This window comes from Taudactylus pleione, unplaced genomic scaffold (genome assembly GCF_031769625.1).
Source record: "Taudactylus pleione unplaced genomic scaffold, aTauple2 ptg001123l, whole genome shotgun sequence".
NCBI classification, from domain to species: domain Eukaryota; kingdom Metazoa; phylum Chordata; class Amphibia; order Anura; family Myobatrachidae; genus Taudactylus; species Taudactylus pleione.
Window position 1 is genome coordinate 6,560,848 of NW_028285524.1, and position 26,325 is coordinate 6,587,172.

General features: G+C 41.3%; 1 protein-coding gene across 1 annotated transcript in view; it reads right to left on the bottom strand.

The window, feature by feature from the left end:
• SEC16B (SEC16 homolog B, endoplasmic reticulum export factor) overlaps positions 1 to 26,325 on the bottom strand; it is a 222,747-nt gene that overhangs the window by 155,058 nt on the left and 41,364 nt on the right. Inside the window, exons 9-12 of the mRNA XM_088461883.1 lie at positions 17,244 to 17,379; positions 15,755 to 15,982; positions 1,970 to 2,067; positions 1,487 to 1,568 (exon numbers count right to left, since the gene is read on the bottom strand). Of these exons, the coding sequence (XP_088318009.1) occupies positions 1,487 to 1,568; positions 1,970 to 2,067; positions 15,755 to 15,982; positions 17,244 to 17,379 (544 nt within the window). The remainder of the gene's footprint in view (positions 1 to 1,486; positions 1,569 to 1,969; positions 2,068 to 15,754; positions 15,983 to 17,243; positions 17,380 to 26,325) is intronic.

The window sequence follows — 26,325 nt, forward strand, 5'->3', positions numbered from 1 at the left end:
GCTATGATGCAAACGCTCGTAGCTGACCGATAGTTGCGATCTGCGCATGCGTATGTATCACATTGCGCGTGCGCGAACCTCAGCGAGAGATTGGGAAGCGTACGCTTGCCCAGCATAGACAACCCAGCTGAAGGAGTAACAGTTCAAGCCATTTGTGGGTGGTGAAAGGGGCAGGCCACTAAAAACGGGGGAGTGTAGATGCGAAGGCAGGCGTGCCTGAGTGTCCCAATGCCGTTACAGAGGCGTGCATAATTAACATGCAGCGTCATTGTACACGTCACCTGGTTGAAATACACAAGGAAGTGATTGCAGTGCTAGGGGCAGGGTATGGTCTACCCTAAGCGCTGCGATCGCATCCAATGGTGCTCAATGTACCAATGGTTTCAAGCACTTCTAGGAGATGACATGCGCAAGTGGGCATATTATGAATGGCTGGTTGGCGCTTGCATACACATAGTGACCGCATGCCAAGACATGGTGGGCATACTATTGCCTTGTTGTCTGATCGCCTACCTTGCTGGGCATGTGCTGGATTTGCATACGCATCGAGAGAGCGTTCACATCTAGCGGGAGGGTCTGAATGTGCACCTAAGTTCCTAATTCTGAGAACATGACTCGATCCCATTTGGAACCCCAAAATGATTCAGAACTGGGACTCTGTTAGACTCAGAACCCCTAAGTTTGGATGTATTCGGTTTTCTCAAAAACCAAATTGCTCATCTCTAATTAAAAGTCTCTTTTATATAGGCACAGGTTTACTTAGGCCTCATTCCAATTAGCTGTGAAGGGTGCGAGTTGCCGTTGCCACTACGTTAAAATGTTGGCAACAGCACCTTACCTCACACCCATCGTGGATGGCTCTGAGCCCAAATTCACACAATTTTGCTCAGAGCCCTATGGGGCTGCAAGCACTTCTGTGCATGTTCAGGCTGCCGCAAATTTGAGATATTGCCACGATGACTCACACCCGCAAAATCATTGCGGCTATTTGGATTGAATCCCGTAGAATTTACAATAGGAGACAATAGGAGATGCATTATTCCATATTGTTTTTACAGCAAAAACAGCAATGAATGCCAAATTATGCTGACAAAGGAATAAACATTTTCCAGCAGTCATTTTTGATTAAAGCAATAAAGCTATGGGAGCAGTCTTACATAAAGGATGAGCAATGAAAATATATGTGGTATTGGTTTAAAATACATTACTTTTACATGGTTTGATTTTTTTTTTTTTAAATCAGAGTTTATAGAATTGAGTTTTGCACTGTGCACAAAAATAATATAATAGATACCAGCCAATCAGATACGGCTATATTTCTTGAAAAAATTTAAAATGAAGAAATTAACTGTTCGGTGCTCAGCACATTAGTGCTCATAGAATTATATGATTATTAATGTTATTGTGTGCTTTATTGTACAATGTTGAGCATCAGAGCTCTTTAGAATGGAACTTTGAGAGGGGAACAACAGAAAAATTGTCTTACTGTTGCAGCTTGCGGTGTGCGGCCTGCCATAAGCTGGAACAGAGTCTGCAATGGGTCATTGACAGCCAAAGTGCTAGTAAACCTGAAAAGAAAAAGAAAAAAAAACTCATTAATTCTAAATTAGGAACCATACTGTGGAGGAAATGGGATGAGATAGCACATGCCGAGAGACTAAACCCATCTGCAAATAACGTCTGATCAATTCCCCACCTGGAATCTAATGTTTACTCAATCATTTTCTGTGCAGTCGATGCCCAATCAATTATATTCTCTACAAGTAATGACTGACCTCAACCAATTAGTTTTTTATTTTTACAAGTAATGGCCAATCTTATAGATGCTTCCTCTCTTTTCTAATTACAAGAATGTCCAACTAAGCTAATCCCTTTCTCTGCTATTAAATCATCACTCATAATCACGCTTTCCTTTCTGCGGTTGTCAGTCAATAAGTGATGCTGAAAGATCAGATAATATTACACTTGCCTTGCCATTACCACGCTGTACGTTCGTGGGTCCATCTTGCTGGACAAAAACAATGCGTGTCCCCACAGGTGATTCTTCATTGCCCAATCGAGAGACTCCTTCATAGTAAAACATGACATACACCATTAGTAAGGACAATTCCATTTCCACGGGATGAAATGTACCAATACTAGCAAGGCTAGTTAGCTGAAAGGACAAGAGAAAGTAGAGTGCCAGCTTTCCAGATGCCTTTTTTCTGCTCTTATTTAAGAGGAAGTTTAGGATTTCCTTCCTGTTAATCTGATATTTATGTGCCTGATCCGCCAGAATACTTCATCAAGCTAATAATTAACATGTACAGTACTTAGGTAGTAATTAAAGCTCAAACTGTTAAGATTTCTTATACAGTACATCACCTATTTTATTGAACACTAAACTTGTGTTTCTTATATAGATCCCACAAGCCACCTAATATATTGTAGCACATTTTAAGTTCATTATTAATAGTTAATAATCAAATGTACTGTAGACATGATGATATAGTCTGCCTTGTAAGCATTCATTTAGGATGCATTGGACTAGAATGGCTTTTTTCTATTCATTCTCCATATCGTGTAAAGCAAAAGGTGATAATGAGGAGAGTTTTTCGCTATCCTTTCAGTTCTTTTCTAGGATGCCCATAAAGGCAATTCAGACCAGTGGTGTCAGTCTCTTCACCACTGGGAGGTGGGAAATCCATAGATAGAACTAGATCTATACACTTCTGCTATAGAAAGTATCCCTTGTTTTCAGTTAGCAAATCATAAACGAGGATGTTTTTACAGTACAAAGTTAAAAGAAAAGCATTTTTTTTAATCAAACCCTTTTCTGAAACAGGCCATGTGTATATATAGACAGAAGACTAATGATGAGCCACATGACATAGCAAAACTTGGTACAGTATTTACAAATATCAGGATACTCATTTCCATGTCTCAGGATACTCATTTCCATGTCTCATGAGGAGAGCGGCTTAACTTGAGGGGGCTGAGAGGAGGACTCAAGGAACAAGTGGTACCTGTCGGCCACTACAGGCCTCTGGAGAAAGCAACAGGGGAAGTCCAGTAGCTACATTACTTAGAGGCCTATTCATGGTGATAAAAAAATCAGTAGAGATACTAATTTTGAACTCGCCGCCATCATCAAAGGCATCACCAGGACTGGTGATACCCAGTGCGCACTCAGTATCGTCCTCATGCAGTGAATCTATGCGCACACACCTCAAAAGGGGGTGTGGTCTCATGGGAAATCAATCCAGGGTTGTTCCAAGTATTTCTGTTGATGCTGGGCTGCACCCAGAGACTAGTTCCTGCACTGTTGGCTCCTCCTCTGTGACAGAAGCTGAGTTCTGCAGGAGAATGTCACACTGCAGCACCCAACTCCTGTCACTGAGGAGGAGCCGTCATTTTGGTGTCTCCCTCTCCGAGGGTGACACCCGGTAGCCTGCACCCCCATAACAACGCCACTGTTCATCAGTCCTCCATTACTAAAGTATCATTTACAAACAGCTGCTATTTCTGTGGAGACAGCTTTATATATATATCTCCCAAGAATCACTGCTGGCTGTTTTCAAGCTGTGCATGCACCTTCAATAAGCAAGAGAAGACGGAAGCCAGTGTGCATATTATTTATAAATAGTTATATACTGTATGTATATAATATATTCATTATTGACAGTTTCCTAAATAGCGCCACATATTCCGTTGAACTTCACAATTGGAAACATTAATAGAACAAAACTGGGTAACAACAGACAGACATAGAGGTGTATATATATATATATATATATATATATATATATATATATATTATTGTCACACTCGTGCTACATATTGCTCTCCGCAGCCTCTTGTGTGTCTTCCCAGTATGATGGCACACAGGCTGCATGCCAGAGTTCCCTTCTAAACAACAGTATGGGCGCAGCTATGTTGGATTATGTCACCTGATGTTCTTCCTCCACTCAGAGCGCTGCTCCCAGACCAGCTGATCGCAGCATCCAATTCCTGGGGATCCTCCTCAATAAATGCCATTTCCAGAGGCTTGCATAATTAATACGGAGCGTCATAGTACACATCACGGTTGATTTTCACACTGAAGCACTCATAGTGCTTGTGATAGGGTATGGTTGACCACAAGTGCTGCATTTGCATCCGATGGTACTCGATATTACCGATGGCTGCATACACTTCCTGCAGATGACGTGCATAAGTGGGCGCCTTAAGAAAGGCTATTGGGTGTCTGAATACACACCGCGATCGCACGCCAAGACATAGTGGGCGTGTTAAAGCCTTGCTGTGCGATCGCCTGCCTTTGCCAGATTTGCATACGCTGGGTGCGTGCAAATGCATCTAGCGAGCATGTCTGAATCGAGCCCTCAAACCGATCCAGCTCTCAATCCAGCATCATCAATCCCAATATATTTCTGCTCATTCATTTAGTATTATCATCTCCAGTTCTCATTCCAACCTGCTGTTTAATAAAGACATTCCATTCTTGCTCTCGCCTTCGGGTCCATCATTATCTACACCTTCTCTACTTCCTCACAGCAATACATTACAAAGTCTTGGCTTAAGCCACCCAGGTTTATTTACATCTCCCAAGTCTCCTCTGCCGCCTCCCACATCTGTTCCAGCCCAAATCAACCCTCAGGCATGACATATATACTGTATATATTAGGGATGAGCGCCGGACCATTTTTGCTGGATTTGGATTTGGTTCTAATTTGTCGTCCGGCTTTGGATTTGGATTTGCCAAACCTGCCTTGACTGGCTTTGGATTTGGATTTTTTACAAAAATTCTATAATAAAGCTAAAACTACATAAATTGGTCTTTTTTTTCTTCCTAGAGTACTATTAACCTCAATAACATTAATTTCCAGTCATTAACAGTCAATTTAGACCACCTCACAGCTTATAATATTGTTTTCACCATTATTGGCCAAAGGTTGCAGTGAGATGACTGGTTACTAAGCGACAGAGCAGTGGCGCAGTGGCACAGACACCACGAGTCATGGTGCTTGTATACACAGAGGGCTATAGCCCACAAAGTCACTGTGCTTGTATTTTATACACAGAGGTTTAACTCTGGTTTAACATTGAGCCTTTAAACATATTCCAGGTGGACTAACTCACCACCAGTCCACAACATGAATAAATCAATAAATCATACATAAAAACCAATAAACTTAGAAAAATCAGGAACCGCCATAATATGTATTTTTTCAAACTCATACATAAACAAATTAGTATAAGATGGGGCCATATTAGACCCCATCGCTGTGCCAATTACTTGTAAATAAAAATATTATCAAACAAAAATATTTTTTGTGTAAAATAATGTCAATCAAAAGTAACAAAAATTCAACTGGTGGACCCGCATACCGTGGTCTGGTGTCAATGCCCTCCTAACTGACTGTATTCCTTCATCATGTCTGATATTGGTGTAGAAACTGATGACATCTAGTGTCACCAGTATACATCCCACAGGTGGTAGACCAAACTCGGCCAATTTATTAAAAAAATCAAATGTATCTTTGCCGTGATATGGAATTTTCTGGACTATAGCCTGTAAATGATAATCAACATATTGTGAAAGTGGTTGGCCCAGCGACCTCATAGAGGAGATAATTGGTCTCCCAGGTGGCTGGATCAACCGCTTATGTATCTTAGGCAAAATATACAAAAGCGTGACCCTGGTGTAATCCTGGGTAAGAAAATGGCCTTTTCGTTCATCCAACCAACCATTCGAAAATCCTACAGTAGCTTGAATAATCAAGTCTATTTCCATTTTTTACCTCTCAGTGGGATAAAATTTAAGTTTCTTACAACAGTTCACGTCAGATAGCTGCCTCAATACTTCATTGATATAATCTGATCTGTTTAACACAACAATGCCCCCACCTTTATCGGCGGGGCGGATGACTATATGATCTTTGTCATGTAGAGACTTTGTAGTTGTGATTTCTTTGCTAGTTAAATTAGAATGATGGACCATAGCCTTACGTAAAAAATATATTGTATCCTTTTTAACGAAATGCATACATGTTTCTATGGATGCGTTGGTGGAGGGTGGATCAAATTTGCTAGGCACCTTAAATGGAGTTTTATCCTGCATACTGCCCCCCTTCTTACTAAAGAAATCCTTCAAGCGCAGCTGTCTGTGAAATCTTTTGTTTTTGTTTTAGTTTGGATTATTTTGTTATTGTGGATTCTGCTTTCATATTGTGTTTTGTCTGTTATGGGGTTTGATATCGGAGATATCACTGTTACTAAAAGGTTTCATGATAAGGATGTACGAATTCCAAACACAATGGTGCGCTGTGGATTAACCCCTAAGTACCCTGTACTGGCCAGCAGTTCACACAAATGGGTTCTGCTACCCACAATGATACTGAATAAAGAAAAAGGAGTGTGAGCACTAGGTCAGGAACTGTAGATAAGCAGAAGTTGATTTATTAACAATCAATATATTAAATAAATCTATAACAAATCTCAAATACAAAAATGCTTTCCAAATTGGTACAAAGTAAAAACAGTAGATAATTACTCAGTCCACATGAAATATTGAGGGTCATTCAGACCCACTCGCGAGCGGCAGTATGCTCGCAAGTGGGTCGATGTTCCCCACTGCGCATGCGCACGACAGAGGGAGCACCGTAGTGCGCATGCGCGAGATCTGGCGAGCGATGGGCTTTCCATCGCTCGGAGTCTCGCACCAAAGGGGGCATGCTGTTGATGTTGATTGACAGCACGCCCCCTTTGGTGGGCGTGCCGGGGGCGTGCCTGCCAGACGGAGGCAATCCCATGGGAATGCCTACCGTCTGAAGCCGGCCCCACTGACATCACTAGTGATGTCAGTGGGAGTGATTTTGGCTCTGATAGAGCCAAAATCACTCCAGGGCTTGTGGCTGGGAGACCCGACCGCAGGGATTCCCTCGCAAGTCCGATGGTCGCGATGGTCAAGACCATCGTGACCATCTTTTTGGACGCTTGTATATGCTGTGGGTGGTGACCCACAGCTATACGAGCGTCCAGGAGGACGCTCCATGTTAATGGAGGAGGGCCCTGATTCATAGCGAGCGCTCTGGTCAGAGCGTCCAGCTCTGAATCAGGGCCATAGTCTTCTATGAAATTACTCTATTGCACCATTTATTAATATAATTAATTCCTGAATGAGTCAAAATGTAACAAAATCAATGGGCAATAAACAATGTATTGGAAGTAGCTCTTACCACACTCTTTGTAAACTAAATTGTATTATGTCCCGATTCAAGCTAAACACATAGGGGCCTATTCATTATAACTTAAAATTCTCTGGAGGTAATTAGGTTTAGAACTCGCATGGAGTTCTACCTAATTACCGGAGGAATTCATCATTCCTCCTCTCCATAACTATTCCAAAAGCTGTTATTTTTGTGATGACAGCTTTTCGGGAAATAGATTGTTTTTCCTATCTACACTACCTTACCGCAGCTGGAATCTGTGCTGCGCATGCTCTGTTACATTCGTAAAACCAGTGCATGCGCAGCACTGCCTACAGCTGCGGTAATTTTGCGTGCCTGAACTGTGGTGTCCGAATGTGCTAGATGCTGCACGCTGCCATTGGTTGTATGTTCGGGACATTAATCCCTGCAAACGGCTTGGTGACCACAGCTTCTGTAACTGCCCTTAGTGCCAGTATAAAGGCTACATCCGATACATTCTCTTTATTGCCCATTGATTTTGTTACATCTTGACTCATTCAGGAGTTAATACTATTAATATATTGTGCAATACAGTCATTTATAGAAGACTATATTTCATGTGGACTGAGTAATCATCTACCATTTTTACATTGTACCAATTTGGAAAGTATTTTTGTATTTGAGATTTGTTATAGATTTATTTAATATATTGATTGTTAATAAATCAACTTCTGCTTATTTACTATTCCTGACCTACTGCTCACACTCCTTTTTCTTTATTCAGGATATGGATGTGTCTAGGATATTGTTTGCTAACACTGAACAATTAGCCATGCTGATTTGATTAAATTGCGGAAGAGACTGGTGGAACTTGAACTGCATGGTTTGACGTTGTCCCAATACCACAAAGATGGGTTCATCCCCAGAGGCTTTCGCATTAGAAATCAGCCCACATTGAGCAGAACAGCAAGGAGTTCTGCAGGCAATGGTGTTTAATTCTCAATCAGTGTAGTTTTGCCCTCATGTTGTTAGTGATCCAGTAGGTTAACTCCAATATAGAAAGTGTTAAAAAGGAAATTGATGTCTGCAAGACAGGTGGGCTTGAATCTCTTAAATCAGATAGTGGTACGGATTGGCTTACCAAATTGGAGGAATTGATCTCAATCTTTAAAAGTGATTTTTTAGCCTTTAAAAATACTAAGTACAGAAAGATTAAAGAGGATTATAGAGAATTTAGAGTTTACCCCTGGCTAATGGTACAATCAACTAGACGCCCTTAAAGAGCAGGACAGGGCTTACGGAAGAGGTCAGAGAGGAAATTTACAGATATGGAGTCGCATACTTCTCAAAGTGACTCAGACCAATCAAGTCATAAGGGATCTTTTTTAGGCGAAAAAGCACAAACCCGCAGCAGAGTTGTGGACAAAGACCAAAAAAACCCTGCAGGAGAGGGGTAATCCAAAACTGAGGAGTGCCAAGGGAGCTCGGAAATAGATGTCTTTAATCTATCTAACCATTCTGTCACTGAATCTAAATCTAGTGTTTTGTCTAGAGGTTTATCGTTTGTACAAACACATAAGCAAAAAGTATTTGACTTTGAAATAGAGTTATATAAATTTTACAGACAGCTACGCTTGAAGGATTTCTTTAGTAAGAAAGGGGTGTAGTATACAGGATAAAACTCCATTTAAGGTGACTAGCACATTTGATCCACCCTCCAATGTATCCATAGAAACATTTATGTGTTTGGCTAAAAAGGATACAATACCTGTTTTACGTAAGGCTATGGTCCATCATTCTAATTTAACTAGCAATGAAATCGCAGCTATTATATAAAGCCTCTGCATGAAAACAAGACTATAGTCATCTGCCCCGCCGATAAAGGTGGAGGCATTGTTGTGTTAAACAGATCAGATTATGTCAGTGACATATTGAGGCAGTTATCTGATGCAAACTGTTATAAGAAACTTAAATTTGATCCCACTGAGAATTATAAAAGGGAAATAGACTCGATTATTCAGTTAGGATTATGGAATGGTTGGTTGGATGAACGAACAGCCTATTTTCTTACCCAGGATTACACCAGGATCCCGCTTCTGTATATTTTGCCTAAGAACCATAAGCGGTTGATTCAGCCACCTGGGAGACCAATTATCTCCTCTATGAGGTTGCTTTGCCAACTGCTATCACAATATGTTGATTATCATTTACAGCCCATAGTCCAGAAAACTCTATATTACATCAAAGATACATCTGATTTTTGGGGGTATATTTACCAAAATTCGATTTTAATTTAGATTTGATGTGCGATTTAGTCGAATCAAATCGAACGTACAATCCCGCATTTACTAAAATTAGATTTTTAGTTCGATTGTCAAATCAAATTAGATTTTGGTCAATTTTGAACAGTGATTTGCTGTTCGTCTTTGCATGTTCATGTACAAATCGAACAGCAAAACCCACTTCCAAACGAACTTTAAAGCCCCGACTGAATAGAACTGATTCATGCTTTCCTCGTTTTTTAAATTTACGAAGAGCATGGATGCCAACAGAGAGAAGTGGACCAGTCCAGGTAATGTAGGTGAGTATGTGTGAGTGTGTGTGTATGTATGTATTAAAACTTTACTATCATGGTCTATATTGTGTTTATTTAAACATTTCTGTACAGGTGAACTGGTGAACTACAGGTACCAGCGGGTCCTTAATGCCCTCATGCTGGTACTTGTGGTTCTCCAAGTACCAGCATGCGGGGGAGGCTTGCTGGGACCTGCAGTTCTACTGTAAAGACAATTATACACTTATCTTTTTTTACACTACACTTACACTATCAACCAGCTACCCACTGCCCAGGGGTGGCGGGCATAGCCCTGGGCTATCAGCCTAGGCCAGGGGTGCCCTGGAGAGGGGCAACCCCTTTATTGGGGGAGTTCCCAACTCCCCAGGGATCCCTGGCCTGGGCTGACTAGCAGTCAGGGTTGATGCTTCAGCAGGGGAGCCCGGTGAAAGAGCTCCCCTAGCTGTGGCATTAAAGAAAGGGTCCGGTGTTGGTTGTGAAAATTACAGGGGAACCCTACGCATTTGTCCCCCTGTAATTCCAGAACCAGGACCAGATCAGAGCCCAGTGCTGGCTGTGCTAAGTACAGGGGAACTCTATGCAATTTTTCCTTGTACTTACACAACCAGGACTGGCTATGAAAAGTCCAGGGCTGGTTCTGTTTTAGAGGGAGACCCCACATAATTTTTTTACAACTTTAACTCTTTCTAAGCTTTTTACAGTAAGATACATGCATGCATCTCACTGATGTATGCATGTATCTGTGTCAATCCAACCTGCTCATGCTAAAATTGAAAGCATAAAGCAGGTCTATTCTATTGGGGATTTGAAGTTCAATTTGAAGTTCGATTTTGTGTTCAATTTTAAACCGAATAATAGTAAATAAGGGATTTGTGTGTTGGTCTATGTAAAAGTACAAATGTTCGATTTTGAGTGGGATTTAAGTGAAAATCAGTTTTATGTTCAATTTTACATTCCATTTTAAGTTTAGTAAATCTCCAAATGCAATATTGAATGAAAATTGAATGTTAAATCACACTAAAATCAAAATTGAAAATGAGTAAATTCACCCCTTTGAATAAATTGGCCGAGTTTGGTCCACCACCTGTGAGATGTACACTGGTGACATGAGATGTCACCAGTTTATACACCAATCAGACATGATGAAGGAATACAGTCGGTCAGGAGGGCCATTGACACCAGTCCACAGTAGGCAGGTCCACCAGCTGAATTTTTGATTGACATTATTTTACACAAAAATAATTTTTTGTTTGATAATTCTTTTTATTTACAACTAATTGGCATGGCGATGGGGTCTAAAATGGCCCCATTTTATGCTAATTTGTTTATTTATGATTTTGAAAAAATACATATTATTGCGGTTCCTGATTTTTTTAAGATTATTGTTTTTTATGTACGATTTATTGATGATTTATTCATGCTATGGACTGGTGGTGAGTTGGCCCTCCTGGATTTTGTTGAAAAGCTCAATGTTAAGCCGGAGTCTATTAGATTTACATCTAAACACAGTGCCAACTTTATTGAATTTTTGGATGTTCTAGTAGGCATCAATGGTGAAAAGTTCACCACGGAGATTTTCAAGAAGCCCGCAGACAAGAATACATTGCTTTTGGTCACAAGCTTCCATCCTAGGCCATTGAAGAAAGGGCTGCCTTTTTCTCAATTAATTAGAGTGGCACGAATCACATCTGAGTCAGAGAAATTAGCAGAGGCTCTTGAACAGATGGGTCAAAATGTCATCGATCAAGGTTATGATCCTAACGAGGTTCGCGAGGCAATTGAACGCTGTATTAAATATGATCTAAAGAATTGCTGACACCACGTAATCGTAGTGAGGATGCTGAATGACTGGTGTTTGCCAGCACTTTCTCCATCATGTCAGGGGTGGTTAGAAAGGCTATTCTAAAATACTGACATATCATACAGACTTATCCCAAAATGAGCAAATTCTGTGAACGTACTCCATTGTTCTGCTATTGACGTAGCAGGAATTGGAAGGAGAGAGTCACATATACTTACAGTAGTCCGAGAGTGGTCTCATATATGAACTGGTTGAGTCTACAAGCTGGTGCCTTTAGGTGTGGAGGTTGTATCAATTGCAGATTTATGCAAACTGGAGATGTTTTTGTGCACACTACACAGGGTGTGAAATAACAGCATAGGATGACATGTGAGATCAAATTTGTGTCTTATGAGATTGTATGCTCATGCAAAAAGCTGTATGTGGGCAAGACCATTGACATAGTGAAAGAAAGAATAGAAATGCATCGCTCTTCAATTAAAAAAGCAGCCATATTAGTGGAGGCAAGTATCCCACCGGTTGCTAGGCATTTTGCCCAACATGGACATACTATTAAGGATTTTTTATTGATGCCATTGGATCATATACCTCACCCACAATGGTATGGTGATAGAAATAAGATGCTACTCAAAAACATGAATGTCAGTGGATTTACCAACTTAAAGCTATGGCATCTGATGGTCTAAATGAGGAGTTGTTATTCTCATCTTATTTGTAGTGAGTTGACACTGTGTTTGTGTGCATAGATCCTGTCCTTATATTGTTGTATATATAAATTAATATGTAGTATACTGATGTGATTTATTGCTTGCAATATTTGGCTCCATATATGTACAAATTTTTTATATTGTTTGTATAATGTATTTTTATGTATTTACAATTTGCTGTGTCAGTATTTAGTCGCCATGGTGGCCTTTAACCGATATGGGGACCAATTAAGTATGACTAATGCTGTTATATATTTTTGTGCAGCGCCTTAATGTGTACTGTTTCTAGATCATTTTGGACTATGTGATTAATTACTATATATATATATATATATATATATATATATACATATATAATGGCACCCTCTACACATACTCCACTGCACCTATATTGTATACTATTAGAGGATTTATGTTTACATTGGTATATATGCTTGTCACTATGGTGATGCCGTGTCATGATCCGGGCATCGGGCGTGTGGTGCGGTTGCTTGGCTACGTGGACGCTGATGACGTTCGGCCGGCGTCACTTCCGGCTGATGTCAGCCGGTAGACTCCGAAACAGCTGTTGGGATTATGTACTGGGAGTGATGCTTGACCCTAGGAATGCTTCCACATACTTGTGATCTAATGTATGATATGCTGAAGAAAAACTGACATGCTGCTAACGATTGTGTTGCTATAACATGATTACCTTGGAGATTATATTGATGGTCACTTGGAGAAAGTGTGCTGGTCTCATCTGCGTTCGAGCCCCTGGTGGGACATTTTACAGAGGATGGATTTGTGTATATATATTTAGACTTTTTACCCCAGGTGCCTTCTCTGCTTTACTGTTGTGTTTACAAGCCCTGCACTGTATATACTGTATGTCATGTAAATGGCAGCTTGTGAAGATATTCGGGTGCCGTATGACATCTGAGGATGGCTTACAGTTTTTCTTTCAAGTTCCGAAAAAGAAGCATTATCGGAACTTGAATCATATAATATACATTAGTATGGGGACTATGGAAATTATTGGGGCAGATTTGTAACCAGGAGATATCAGTGATATCTCCTGTGTTACAGGAATGATGCATGGCCCTAACACTTCGTTTCTACAAAAGTTGGGTGAAAATATTAATTTTAAATAATAATCTAGCCTAACAAAATAACAACACCATACATAACGGAAAATCCTTCACGACCTTCCTGGCATAACAATCAAGGGTTACTTTTTCTAACAGGCATGTAGAGCTATGAGGAGTCAGACTAAAGCTTCTATCTCTGGATTGTCCCACCTCACAATTCTGATGGAATAGACAACAAGAATTTACATCTCAATTTTGACTGAAACCAGACTGAAATGTAATCATTTGTATGCTAATAATGTGACTATAAGAACAAGTGCACAGTTATTGGAGATATAAACATCTCAGCTGCTTCTACGAAAACATCATTTGATTCTCAGTAACCACCAAGGTGTTAGTTACTTATTCAGTAATGTTCATGTGTTCAAGTCATGGGTATATTACACACGTAATGGAAATGCATCATTTCAATGGTCACCTTACAGGTTTCATTTCATCTGGCAGATAGTAGACAGATACTTTAGTATTTGGTAGTACAAATGGCATTTTGTAACTAGTCATACAATACGCCTACTGTATTTTTGTTTGTGGCATTGTACCCATGTTTACAGAGAAGCACATGGATTTGCCTGCACAAACGGCTGCATTTTCATCTTCTTACAAATGAGCTGGAAATGTTCCTTGCCTAGTGCATACTAGAGAGTATATTTACTAAAGGTCCATTTTAATCGATTAAAAATCGATCAAAGTCCATCATCGATGTGTTTCTCAAACTAAATCACACATTTACTAATAGACTATTTTTATTTAGTTTTTCAAGTATTAGTAAATGTGTGATTTAACCCCAGAAACAAAACTTTGATGTTGATTAATTTTGATCGAATTTGATTGATTTTAAATAGATTAAAATCGACCTTTAGTAAATATACCCCCTAGTATGCACCAAGCAAGGAACATTTCCAGCTCATCAAAATCGATTAAATTAACCTTTAGTAAATATACCCCAAGGTGTATAAATGATCTAGTTACACACTCATGTGCAAAATTAAGATTTAGGGGGCATTCCCTGTTGAGTATGGACCCAAAGATCATAGTTCACATTAGATACTAATAATAATATACATGACTGTAATATTAACATTCAACACACAAAAATAAGATGATGTCAAAATGCCCCTTCACTCTCATTTAAGACATACAGTAAATGAGCCTATATCAAACATTTTTTTAATAAGAAAAACATAAAATCTAAAGAAAATAGTCCCGAAGTAATAGTAGCAGGTCTTTAAAGTGAAGCTTTTTCCTTTTTGCGCCTTGCAGATTTGCTCCTGGACCTTTAAACCTCCAAAGGATTGTGCAGAATGTTTTTATGGTGGCATGTCCAGTAGGCGGGCTCTTCGTTATGTGCTAAGAGCCTGATTTAGAGATTTATGCTAATGCAAACGCAACTTCATACTTTCACGGATCGCAGTTACTAAAATATGCTAATGCCTTCCAAAGCACAGCCGAGCATAGGGACGCCCACTGCTACCTTCTCATATCCATCAGACATCGTACAACAGCGAAAACATCAGTATTATCGATGTACATCAGGCAGCCATGCTAAATATGCACCATGGCTGACCAGCAGTAAATACTGCAGCTCTTCTGACAAGCAAAGAGCTATCATGCTGCACAGGAGATCGCATTGTCTAATATAGGCATGCTCATAAAAAGGTGTTTAAATGGTCAAACACGCCAGCGTTTGCCTGGCTACGCCCTGTTACCTCCCCCAATCGGTGACTTCCGGTCACTCACTTTGTGAATGGATCCTCTGTGTTTGCGTAATCACAAAACAGTCGCTGCGTGTGCGCAGTGCGGCCGACACATGCATGCGCAATGGCAAACAAAAGCTCAATCTGCGTAAAAATCGCCATTGCGGCCATCTCTGAACCAGGCCCTAAGCACATAATGAGGTAAATTTATCCAATTACAAATATATTACACAACCATTTATTTCACAGTTCACAAATTACCTTTTTGTCATACGGACAAAAATATACTGTAGAAGAAAGATGTTTTCAAATACTCATCCATAGCGATAAAGAGAGAGGTTAGAATTCGGTTATCTAGATCATTGACTGCTCTGTGGTAAGTGAAATATATACATTACAAAAAATTAAATTTAAAAAAAGATGCAGAAGAGGAGATAAGATCTCTGAAACATAATGATCTTCTTACAGTCATACGCCCACTTGCAGTGGATCAGGAGAAAGAATAATAATTAAAGTGATACAGCAAAGTGAAAAAATATACAGACAGCAGCAGGAAAAGTTTAGTGAATGAGTTATCAAAGCAGATTCTTCTCAAAGTAAAAAAGATAGAGGTTTAGCGAAGTGACCCAGCACACAAGCATTGGAGATACGGTCTATATGGTAAGGTGCACAACTTGCTTTTTTTCGACCAAAGAACAATAACTTAGTGAATTTTTCCATGGCCTGGGCAGTGGTGTCCGATGTGAACTGAGACTCCCCGGTCAGAAGATCCACTTGTGCACCATCAGGTATGAGATGTGGCTCCTTGCTTAGATAGTTGAGGTCACTGTACTGCTGCTCTTTCTGGTATTTTTGCCGCTTACAATCTTGGAGCAATAATTCTGCCACATCTGTCCCAACAATATGCTGGATAAAACACAGAGACCACCCATCATAGAAAAGAATAATACAGATTATTTCACTTTTGCTAAGGTCACTAGCCACTGGTTATGAGAAACAGCACATCAAAGACTAACCACAACTATAACCTAGTGTTCTATATTAAGAAAATAAGAGTTGTTGTACTCTATGGAATCTCCACGATTACCTGCAATTATACTCCTGGCCCAGCTACGCTGTCATTGTTGGATCTCCTATCAGTGGACTAAGGGGGTGACTCAGCTATAGACGCAGTGACAAGGTTCACGCAGATTCACGATTTTCGGGAATCTGCGCATGCACCTGACCCGTACTGTGCATGTGCAGTACGGGTCTGCGGTCTTGCATGCAGTTCAGCAGCAGACTGTCAGTGATTGACAGTCTGCTGCTGTTTCTGGGCAGGAAAGGAGCGGCGACGTCCTCCGTTTTCCAAAATGGAGGCGTGTCGCCACTGTTGGGTGGGAGCGACAAGGCCAGGATACCCGTTGGCTGAAGGAGATTTCTTGGCCTCTTTTGTGCATCTGTGGCGGCCAGCTTGCATGACCTCATGGGTCACTTAACCGGCTGATGGGATTGCAGATGATTCAATGTTGCATTCTAGAATGCAAATCGGATCAGTAGTGCATGCAGGAGGCTGCTGCATTACCATATTAGTGCTATTGCCACTGCTCCAATATTAGCAGCTGCTATAGCAAATGCGTCCTCTGCTGGCCCTAAATGCTGTGTTGGCGAAGCACCAAAAAACCATAACACTATTTTGAGGTTCATTGAATTGCTAATATATTCACCCAACTTAAACCAAGTAGTTATAGCCTTTCTTTTCCTTGAAACACATGATGCCATTCCATATGATTTGCATTACAGTAAAATGTAACATAATGGAACTTCGGTTTCACTGTGAGATTATAAACTCTTAAAATAAAATGCCTTGGGACAGGTGCTGACAATCAACAAGCCGCCAGATCCTTTTAAAATTAACTAAAAAAAAACAAAAGTTGGTTTAATTCTCCCAATCTCTTCGACTCCATAATGCAAACAGAGCAATTAATTACTACAAGCCAGAACTCTTGGCCGAAAACCACACGCATAAAAGGAATCTGCATAATGTTAATTAAGGAAAACCATATTTACATAATATATGATGGACTACACTATAAATGAATGTTGAAACAGCACTCCATGGATGTTGCAAAGTGACATTCTTTCAGTGATAATGTGAGGCAGATTTGTAGTGTTGTGTTCCACGTACCCCATTCTGCCGACACATCTGCAACAGCACCTGCCATAGCAAAGCATAATCCCGACTCCTTGGGCCCTGTGAGAGCAGGCACTGGCTCACATTCTGCTGGCAATAGCTCATTACATCTACTTTATGTAAATCTTCCCTGTAGGGTGCCAAGACAGAGAAGAAAGAGAGACATTAGTCCACAGGGAATACCTACATTTATGTTAAATGTGTAACTTTATGATAGAATAAACACGCAATGCAAAATATGTGATATCTGCTGATCTAATGACATAAACAATTACAGCGACATCATCATTTATATTAATACTTTCAAGTCAAATTGGAGAAAAAGTGATCTAAAAATAAATCAAATATTAGAATAATATCATAACAGTGCTACCAAATAGCAGAGAACCACAGCTATGGATACTTAGCATCCCAGCTATGGATCGATAGTCATTTATTTGGTTAAGGAAGAATAATTGTTCTGAATTTGAGCTGTCTGACACCTCTTTGGTCGAAGCCTCTCACTGGGTATCTGCCTATCCGTCTACTCAATGATTTTAACAGAAGACACTTCAATTGAGGTTGAACATTCATTTTAACATAATCCAACATGTTGCAAGTAATCCAGATAGTTAAAATGGTTTGTCCACTGTAAGGGCAAGCATTTTGATGAATCATCTACTGAGTGACCACTTCTTAGAGGAAGGATATGTGATTTGGACCAATTAATGACCAAACCCAAAATTGGACTACATATTGATGTTATCCCTCAGCTGATTAGATACTGAGGGGTATATCTACTAAAGTGTGGGTTTACAAAAGTGGAAATGTTGCCCATAGCAACCAATCATATTATGCTTATCATTTATCTAGTACCTTCTAGAATATGATAGCTAGTACCTGATTGGCTGCCATAGGCAACATCTCCACTTTTGTAAACCCACACTTTAGTAAATATGTCCCTGACACTCCAGAGCCCAGCAGACAGAGTAACGTCATCTGCGAGGAGTGTGATGCCCTAGGTGCAGACCATTAATACAAAATATTTGCTAATCCTACAGACCAGTTGCTCAATTGCCATTGCAAAGAGAGCAGATGACAAATGACACCCCTATGATGCTCAAAGGGGATGTATATTTAACCATTAACTTAGGTTCAGTTCATAAGCATTGAATACAGTATCTTTACTCAGTCCACCCCAAACCTTTCCATGGTCGTCTTGAGAAAGGGCCAAACCAGGCAGTCAAACACTTTAGCAGCATCTATGGAAATTACCACTGCCTCTTCCTCACATGTCACTTGAAGGAGAGTATACATCCATCTAAGATTTACCGCCGTAGAAGGCCCAGGTGTGGAACAAATCTGATCTGTTTTCATTATGGTCGTGATAACTTCAAGGAAAATCACAAGAATTTGGTCTAACACCTTAATGTCAGTAGATAGTAGAGATATACAGGGGTATTCAATTTGGAGCGAAAAGTCCATGCTGGACTTTTAGCTCCACATCGCTGATTTTCCTGGGATAAAGTATTGGGCACGCCCGCTTTATCCCCGTATTCAATTAAAAAGCTACGAAAACGGGAGCCGGCAAAATAGAATTGGCGAAAAAAAACGGTATTTACCTGGCATAAATTGTAGGACCCCCCTAAAGCTGTCAAAACATGGGGGATCACTATGGGTACCCACGTTTTAGCCTGCAAATGAAAGTCGGGGTTTTAAATAGCCGCAGCAGGTGTTTTTTTTCCGACATTGAAGAAGTGATGCAGAAGAGCACTTAGGTTATTTTTTTCGTTTTTTTAAGTGGTCCCATCAAATTTGGGGTGCATGAAAATGGGTACTAGCATATTTTTATGTCCCTAAAGTAATTTTTAAAAAATTCTGCAAAAATGCACCTGCCGCTAATAGCCTATTCTAGAAAACACCTGCCGCATACTTGCAGAATAGCCCTGAACCTATTTCCCTATTTTTAAACACTTTTTTCCATTTTTTTTTTCACCCCAATTTTTAAATAATTTTTTTAAGCCTGCACCCCTAAACGCCAATTCTGCACTTTTTTCTCCACCTATTCAGTAGTGAAAAGTTATCCCCGTTTTTTTTCAAAGACTTTTCGAACCTGCAAAAAGTCTTTGAAATTGAATACGGGGATAATTGATTTTCGCTCCAAATTGAGGGCCTCATTCAGAGGCGGTCGGAGGATGCAAGCGGTCGCTCAGAAACTGGGCGGCCACTTGCATCCTGACCGGCCGGCTCTGTTGCGGTCGTTAGGCTGTGGGTTAACACCCACAGCTCTAACGACCGCTCCGGTGATGGTCGCGATGGTCAGAGACCATCGTGACCATCGGGGCTTACGACGAGACCCTAGGGTAGGGTCTCCCTTGTCGTAAGCCCCGGAAAGCTTCTGGCTCTGTCTAAGCTGGAAGCTCTCCACTGACATCACTAGTGATGTCAGTGGGGCCGCCCCCAAACGGAGGCGTTCCCATGGGAACGCCTCCGTTTGGGCTGCCACCCCCCCCGGCCCGCCTTCCAAACGGGGCGAGCTGTCAATCAACATCGACAGCTCGCCCCCTTTGGATCGAGACCCGCTACGACCGGCGCTGTCGGTCGTAGCAGGTCTCACGCATGCACACGACGGCGCCGTCGTGCGCATGCTCTGTGGGGGGCCATCAACCCGGTCCGAGCGCATCGGCGCTAACGACCGGGTCTGAATGACCCCCTGAATACCCCTGATAGAATGATAAGAGTCTAGGACAAGGGGATCTTTACTAGGTCTCATTAACACTTTTATTTGGGTCTCTGATATGGAAGGTGGCACTCTGTTGAAAGTCTTAAGGAGCTTGGGTACATACTGTACAATGTAGCATATTTCTTATTAAGTTTTATGGTCAGCCCATCTAACCCAGGAGCCTTTCATTTGTGAAAGGATGTAGCTTTCATGCGCCCTGAAAAAGCCTTCAATTCAGCAAGTCTACTAATTAAAGTGCCTTGGAGGCAAGCAAAAAAGTTATCACACAGGACAGATAATGGGAATGAGTGCATATTGTCTACAAAATCCCTCTTCCAATATGCCATCAGGTCTGATCCTGCCCCATTTGCATGAGTCAGAATGGGATTTCCCGAGGGCCTGCTCTCTGTATGTTTAAATCAGTAGTCAGAACCAGCGTGGACTGATCTGAGATACCCCTACATTTGTATTATGCCTTAATAATGTTGGAGACAAGGGCTAGATCAATCTGAGAAAGGAATAGAAAGTATGGGGGAGCGATTCAATTCAACGCGAATTGAATAGCGCCGGGAGCGAGCTCCCAGAGCTATTCAAATCAGTGCGTTGTGTGGTCGGAGAATGACAGATATCGCGGTCATCGCGCCTTAACAAGGGTGTTAAGGCGCAGTAACCGGTATTCTCTGACCAAAGTGCTGGGCGCGCGGCTGTTAGCGCTGAGCTATGCAGAAAAACAGCCGTGCACACGGCACTTTGGTCGGATTTCTCTTCGCATCCCCAGGGGGGTGTGAGAAGAAATCCTTAGTGCGCCCAAACAGTGCGGTGTTTTGAATAGCTTCGGGAGTCAATAGCGCGGAGCAGCATGAGAATTGCTTTAGATGTGAATGTCTAAGTCTCCAGATATTTACCACGCCGAGTTCTGCCACAGTACATGCATACCCCAGAGCTCTCTGTAAGCCATCAACCGGGTTCTAGTTTCAGCGATCAAAGGTTTTATAAAGGACATTATAAAAGTCACCTAGGCTGACATTTCAGGGGGAAAACTTCAATACAAAACAGACATACTTATGAAGTTAAGAATAAAAATGATTAACTTCTTTGAACATTAAGTATGGGTGGCATAGTAAACCCTTCCAGTCCATTGTCTCTTGAGGAAAAGGGTCTTGTTGGGCAGCACAGATGGTGCAATGGTTAACATTACTGCCTCATAAAGCCTTGTAAAGTGCTGCTGAATAATAGTTCTGTTAATAAATAAATAAATAATAAATAAATGTCTCCAACCAAATGTGTTTCCATGAAAAAAAATCACATCAGTTATACTGATCCAGTATAGGGGCCGCTATACCCTATTATTAGGGCCACAAACATTCCATGTGAGAATCTCATACCCTGATTGAATGAGATAATACTAAGGTATACAAGATAATAAGGATCATCCACATAGAAAGCAAATCAGTGACAACCCAGCACGTGACACCAGACCAGGCCATTAACAGAAATTGGACAATTACTGTTTACATTGTAATAGAAACTAGCAAAACATCGATGATGACTAAGAAATAAATGATCAAGATCCATACATTACCTCCAACAATGGCATACCTGGGGTACTAACAACAAGCCACCCCTTCTAATTCCATTGAGACAAAAAAACTAATTCTAAGTACCAAGTACACTATGGGCCTGATTCAGAGGTGCAGCTACTGCAGGCACAACTGCGTCTTTTGCAGCAAAATGACTGTGTCTTTATACTGATACCGCAGCCTATGCTATGCATACATAGCCGCCTGCCGCCTGTGGTGCTAATCCATGGCTGTGCCTATTAAGACACGCCTTGGGATATATTGGTTGCACCATCGAACTTCGCACCAGCCCTTTGGAGGTGCAGATTATCCATATGAACATGACTGCCTGCGTCAGTGCAACAGCATTTTAAAACGCAGTTGCTGACTGTAACACACCCGCGATACGTCCACATCTGGCTAACCACCTGCCTGTTACCCAGAAACGTCAACCAAAATTGCCTCTCTCTGTGTCCAGATTCGTTCTGCAGCTCCTAGTAGTAACCATCGGGATGCATGTGCAAACTGAAAACACTGGCCGCTTGCGTGCGGCATCAACACTGCGTGCACCTGTAAATCAGGCCCTATATGTAAATTAACGGAGTGATTCAGCCACAGACGGAGTTGCTATCGCAGCTGCTAACATGTTAGCAGCTGCGATAGCTGTAATATGGTAATGGAGCAGGAGGCATCATGCCTCCTGCATGCATTACTGATCCGAGGTCCTAGGTCGCAGCATTGGATCAACTGCATGTCCATTGGCTGGCTGAGTGACCATGGGGTTACGCAAGCCGTCCATCGCAGATGTTAAAGTCAACCAACTGAGATCCTGGCCTCTCCACTCTCCCTCAATGGCGGTGACATGCCTTTGTTTTGGGAAAAGGAGGCCGTCACCTCCCTCTCTCGGCCCTGAAACAGCAGCAGACTGTCAATCACTGACAGTCTGCTGCTGAACCATCGGGATTCTGCATTCAGCAGTGAATGCTGAATTAGGCCCTAAGACGTAAACTTTAGGTAAAAGTACCAAACTGAGGAAAAAGAATACGACACAGTAATTGTGCCAGGTGGCTCACGCCATACTGTATGGTGCAAAAATTATACTGTAGGTGTATGAGGACACATCTGTACAATGTGGAACTTTTTGATTTTTTTCCCCAAAGGGCAATTGCTATTGCATCATATATTACATGTAGAGGATAATGTCTTATCTCTGCCAGCTCAGAGCTCTCTCGTGCCTTTATCGCATTTCAGTAATCTCTCTTCGTAAAATCAAATACTGTCACTTCATTTAATATCTTCTATTGGTCCCCAGACCACCTTTCTCCTTACACTAATGCACTTTACGGAAATCTAACCGCATCTCCACATATCGAGGCACACACACCACCACAGTGGATTTTTTGCCTTTAAACTCACAGGGGTAAATTTACTAAGATTCGTGTTGGTCTCAATTTGTCCCATTTTCAATTCGGACAGGATCGATCAAAAACGGCTGTTTTTTTCACTTAAAAAAATTGGGAATTTACCAAGCTCACGTTTTTTTCAGGATTGTTTTGTTTGATGGTGTATTTGAGCGATCGGGCTTGCGACGAGACCCTTGTGGTATGGGAACGCCTCCGTCTGGGGAGCCACGCCCCCGGCTCGCCCAGCAAAGGTTGCGTGCTGTCACTCAACATCGACAGCACGCCCCCTTCGGTACGAGACCCGGATCGATGGTTTGCCTGTCGCTATCCAGGTATCGCGCATGCGCACGATGGAGTGGTTCTGAATCAGGCCCTTAGTACAAATTTATTACACACATACTTCAATCACACATACTTAACTGTACCAGTCGGTCGGACCACTTGTCCAATGTAGAAATCCATGTGAAATGACCTGAAAAAAGATCCTATACTCACCTACATCCTGGCGAAACAACAAACCGAATTACCCGAACCATGCCAAACATGTGTAAGTATATGCTGTTACATACAGTATACTTCCACCTCGCAAAATGACAGATGAGCAAAATCATCTGTTATTTCTCAAGGGTCGCTAGCCAATCAGCGGCCGCTTGACATGTAGTGGCCGCTCATTGGCTGGGTCCCATGTGGGACCAGCCAATGAGCGGCCACTACATGTAAAGTGGCCGCTGACATGCTAGCGGCCCATGAGAAATAACAGATGATTTTGCTCATCTGTCATTTTGCGAGGTGGAAGTATATGTAACAGAATATACTTACACGTGTTCGGCATGGTTCAGGTAAGTCAGTTTGTTGTTTTGTCAAGACCCTGGATGCTACGGAGAGCAGCGCCAGGATGTAGGTGAGTATAGGGTTTTTTTACAGGTCATTCCACACAGATTTCTACATTGGACTAGTGGACCAACTGGCTGGTACAGGTAAGTATGTGTGATTGAGGTATGTGTGTAATAAACTTGTACTATATACAGTGTGTGTAGTCTTTTTTTAACTATTTATTTTACAGTGGGGGTATAGTTGTCGGTCACTTGCTGGCACTTGTAGTTCCACAAGTGCCATAGGGCAGGCATGCTGGCACCTGTAGTTCCATTGTGAAATACAATAGTTTAAAACTATTTAACACTTTATTACCCCCGTACCCACCGCTCCAGGGGTGCGGGGAAGAGCCCCTTTCTGGGGGGTCCCCACCTCCCCTGAGATCACCGGCTTGGCCTGACCGGCTTGGGGTGAGAATGCTTTGGCCTTGTTTGACCCGGTAATAGGGTGTCCTGGCAGTGGCATTACACCCCTGTCGGTTTGGGTTCGGTGCTGATTTTAAATATAGGGGGACCCCTGCGCAAATTTTTTTTCCCCTATATTTAAACCAGCACTGGCCCTGCAGCCAGGTGCTGGTTCCTAAATTACAGTGGAACCCTACACGTTTTGTTCCCCACAATTTTAGGAACCAGGACTGGCTGACCAGTTCGGGACTGGTTAGCCTCTTGAGGGTGGAACCCCTGTCAATTTTTTCCAAAAATCAACCCCACTGATTTGTGTATGTTTGATGACAACTCGCAGATCAGGAGGTGGTGCATTTGAAACTTTTATTGACTCCCCGATTTGGCTTTAAAACGGCCGAATATAGCAAAAAGAATAAATTCCCGATTTAGGCAGAAAAAAATTAAAAGTACTTCCGATTTGAGCTGATGGTGAATTAATTTCTATTGAAAAAAAAATGGCCGAATTTGCGGCATTAAATCACTCGATTTGAACCCCAAAAGATGAACAAATCACCCAACTTTAATGATAGCAAATTCCTGATTTGCCAAAAAGTTTTATTTTCACCCGAGATAGCAATCTAGGATCAACACGAATCTTAGTGAATTTACCCCACATAGTCAAGTCATATAAATCCATACTCCGTTCAACACATCTGATGTTACAATATGTTGCAATTAATTGCATTTGTGAAATATGGTGGAGGTAATTTTATTTTTATAGTGTTTGTGCACTGCTGCTGTTATGGCTAGACTTAAACTGTCTTTTTATTTTGCTGCTAATCTTTTTAGGCTGTTGATGTTTTGTTGCTATTGATTCTGACTAGAGGTAAATGCAATTAGAGGATATTCACAACCTCACGCTGCAAATTTGTTTCTTCGTTATGGTTTTTGTTTCTAATTCTAATTCTCGTTTTAATTATTTACGGAATAAATGTGCTTAAACTAACAGGGTTTTGTGCCAAAATTCCACTGTCAGAAATGTGTTATGGTCAGAGTATTGGATACACGCAAAGAGCTGTTATAAGGAGATGATGATAATGATGATATAATACAAAAAGGGGAAAGAAACAGACAGCGAAGTTGTTTTCTGTTATTTACTCATATTACTGTGTGTAAACCAAGCAACAATTACTTAATTAATTCTCTGCCATTTACATTTTTTTTAAATGACTGTTTATTAAAGGAATCAGGAACAAGATACATATTTATGGAAGACATATTATATATCTGAGATAGGACAAGTAGATTTGTACTAATCTATGAATCAAGAACAATGATGCGTGTATATGATAGCAATTGATTCTACAGTATAATAAGAACTGCTTTGATGCCTGCATTGTGTAAACCTTGCAGAAAGAGATGAGAAAGGTATAGGGAGAAGAGTTAAGTTGGATAACGGAAGCTGAAATGGAGAGGAAAGAGGGTGGGGAGGCCAGGAGAGGGAATCCTGTTGGCAGGGACAAGAACAGAGGTTAGTAGCAAATTAGAGAAGTCTGAAAGCTACAGTACCTGGGGAGGGAGGATTCTCTGGATTTATGAATTGAGACAGAGAAATGTCTAAGAAAATTACTTATGAATTCCATTTGGCAAATTTGCCAAGCAAACTTGTCAACCATTGAAAAGGCTGGTGGTTGTGGTGATTTACAGGGAAGTTGCGAACACCCCACAATAGATTCAGAAGGGTGGAGACTAAATTATATATTTTTTTTGCTGCGGGCTTAAATGGACACAGTAAGAGGCTTGGGTGTGGCATAAAAGATTGAAAATTAAAATGGTTGACAGTCAATAGTTGACACCAAATGGTCGACAGGTACAAAAGGTCAACAGGTTCAATAGTCGACATTTTTTGTGTGATTTAACCCTAATCCTAACCCTCCCACTGGTGCCTAAACCTAAACCTAGCCTACCCGTCCCCTCCGGCAGCCTAAACCTAACCCTTCTCCAAGTGCCTAACCCTAACCTTAAAAATGTTGAAAAAAACAAAAAAACAGGTGACAGCAAAATGTTTTGTTTCGACCATCTGTGTGTCGCAATCTGAAACAGTCGACCTTTTAATCCTTTCGACCTTTTACACTGCCAACCATTTGTCAGTCAACC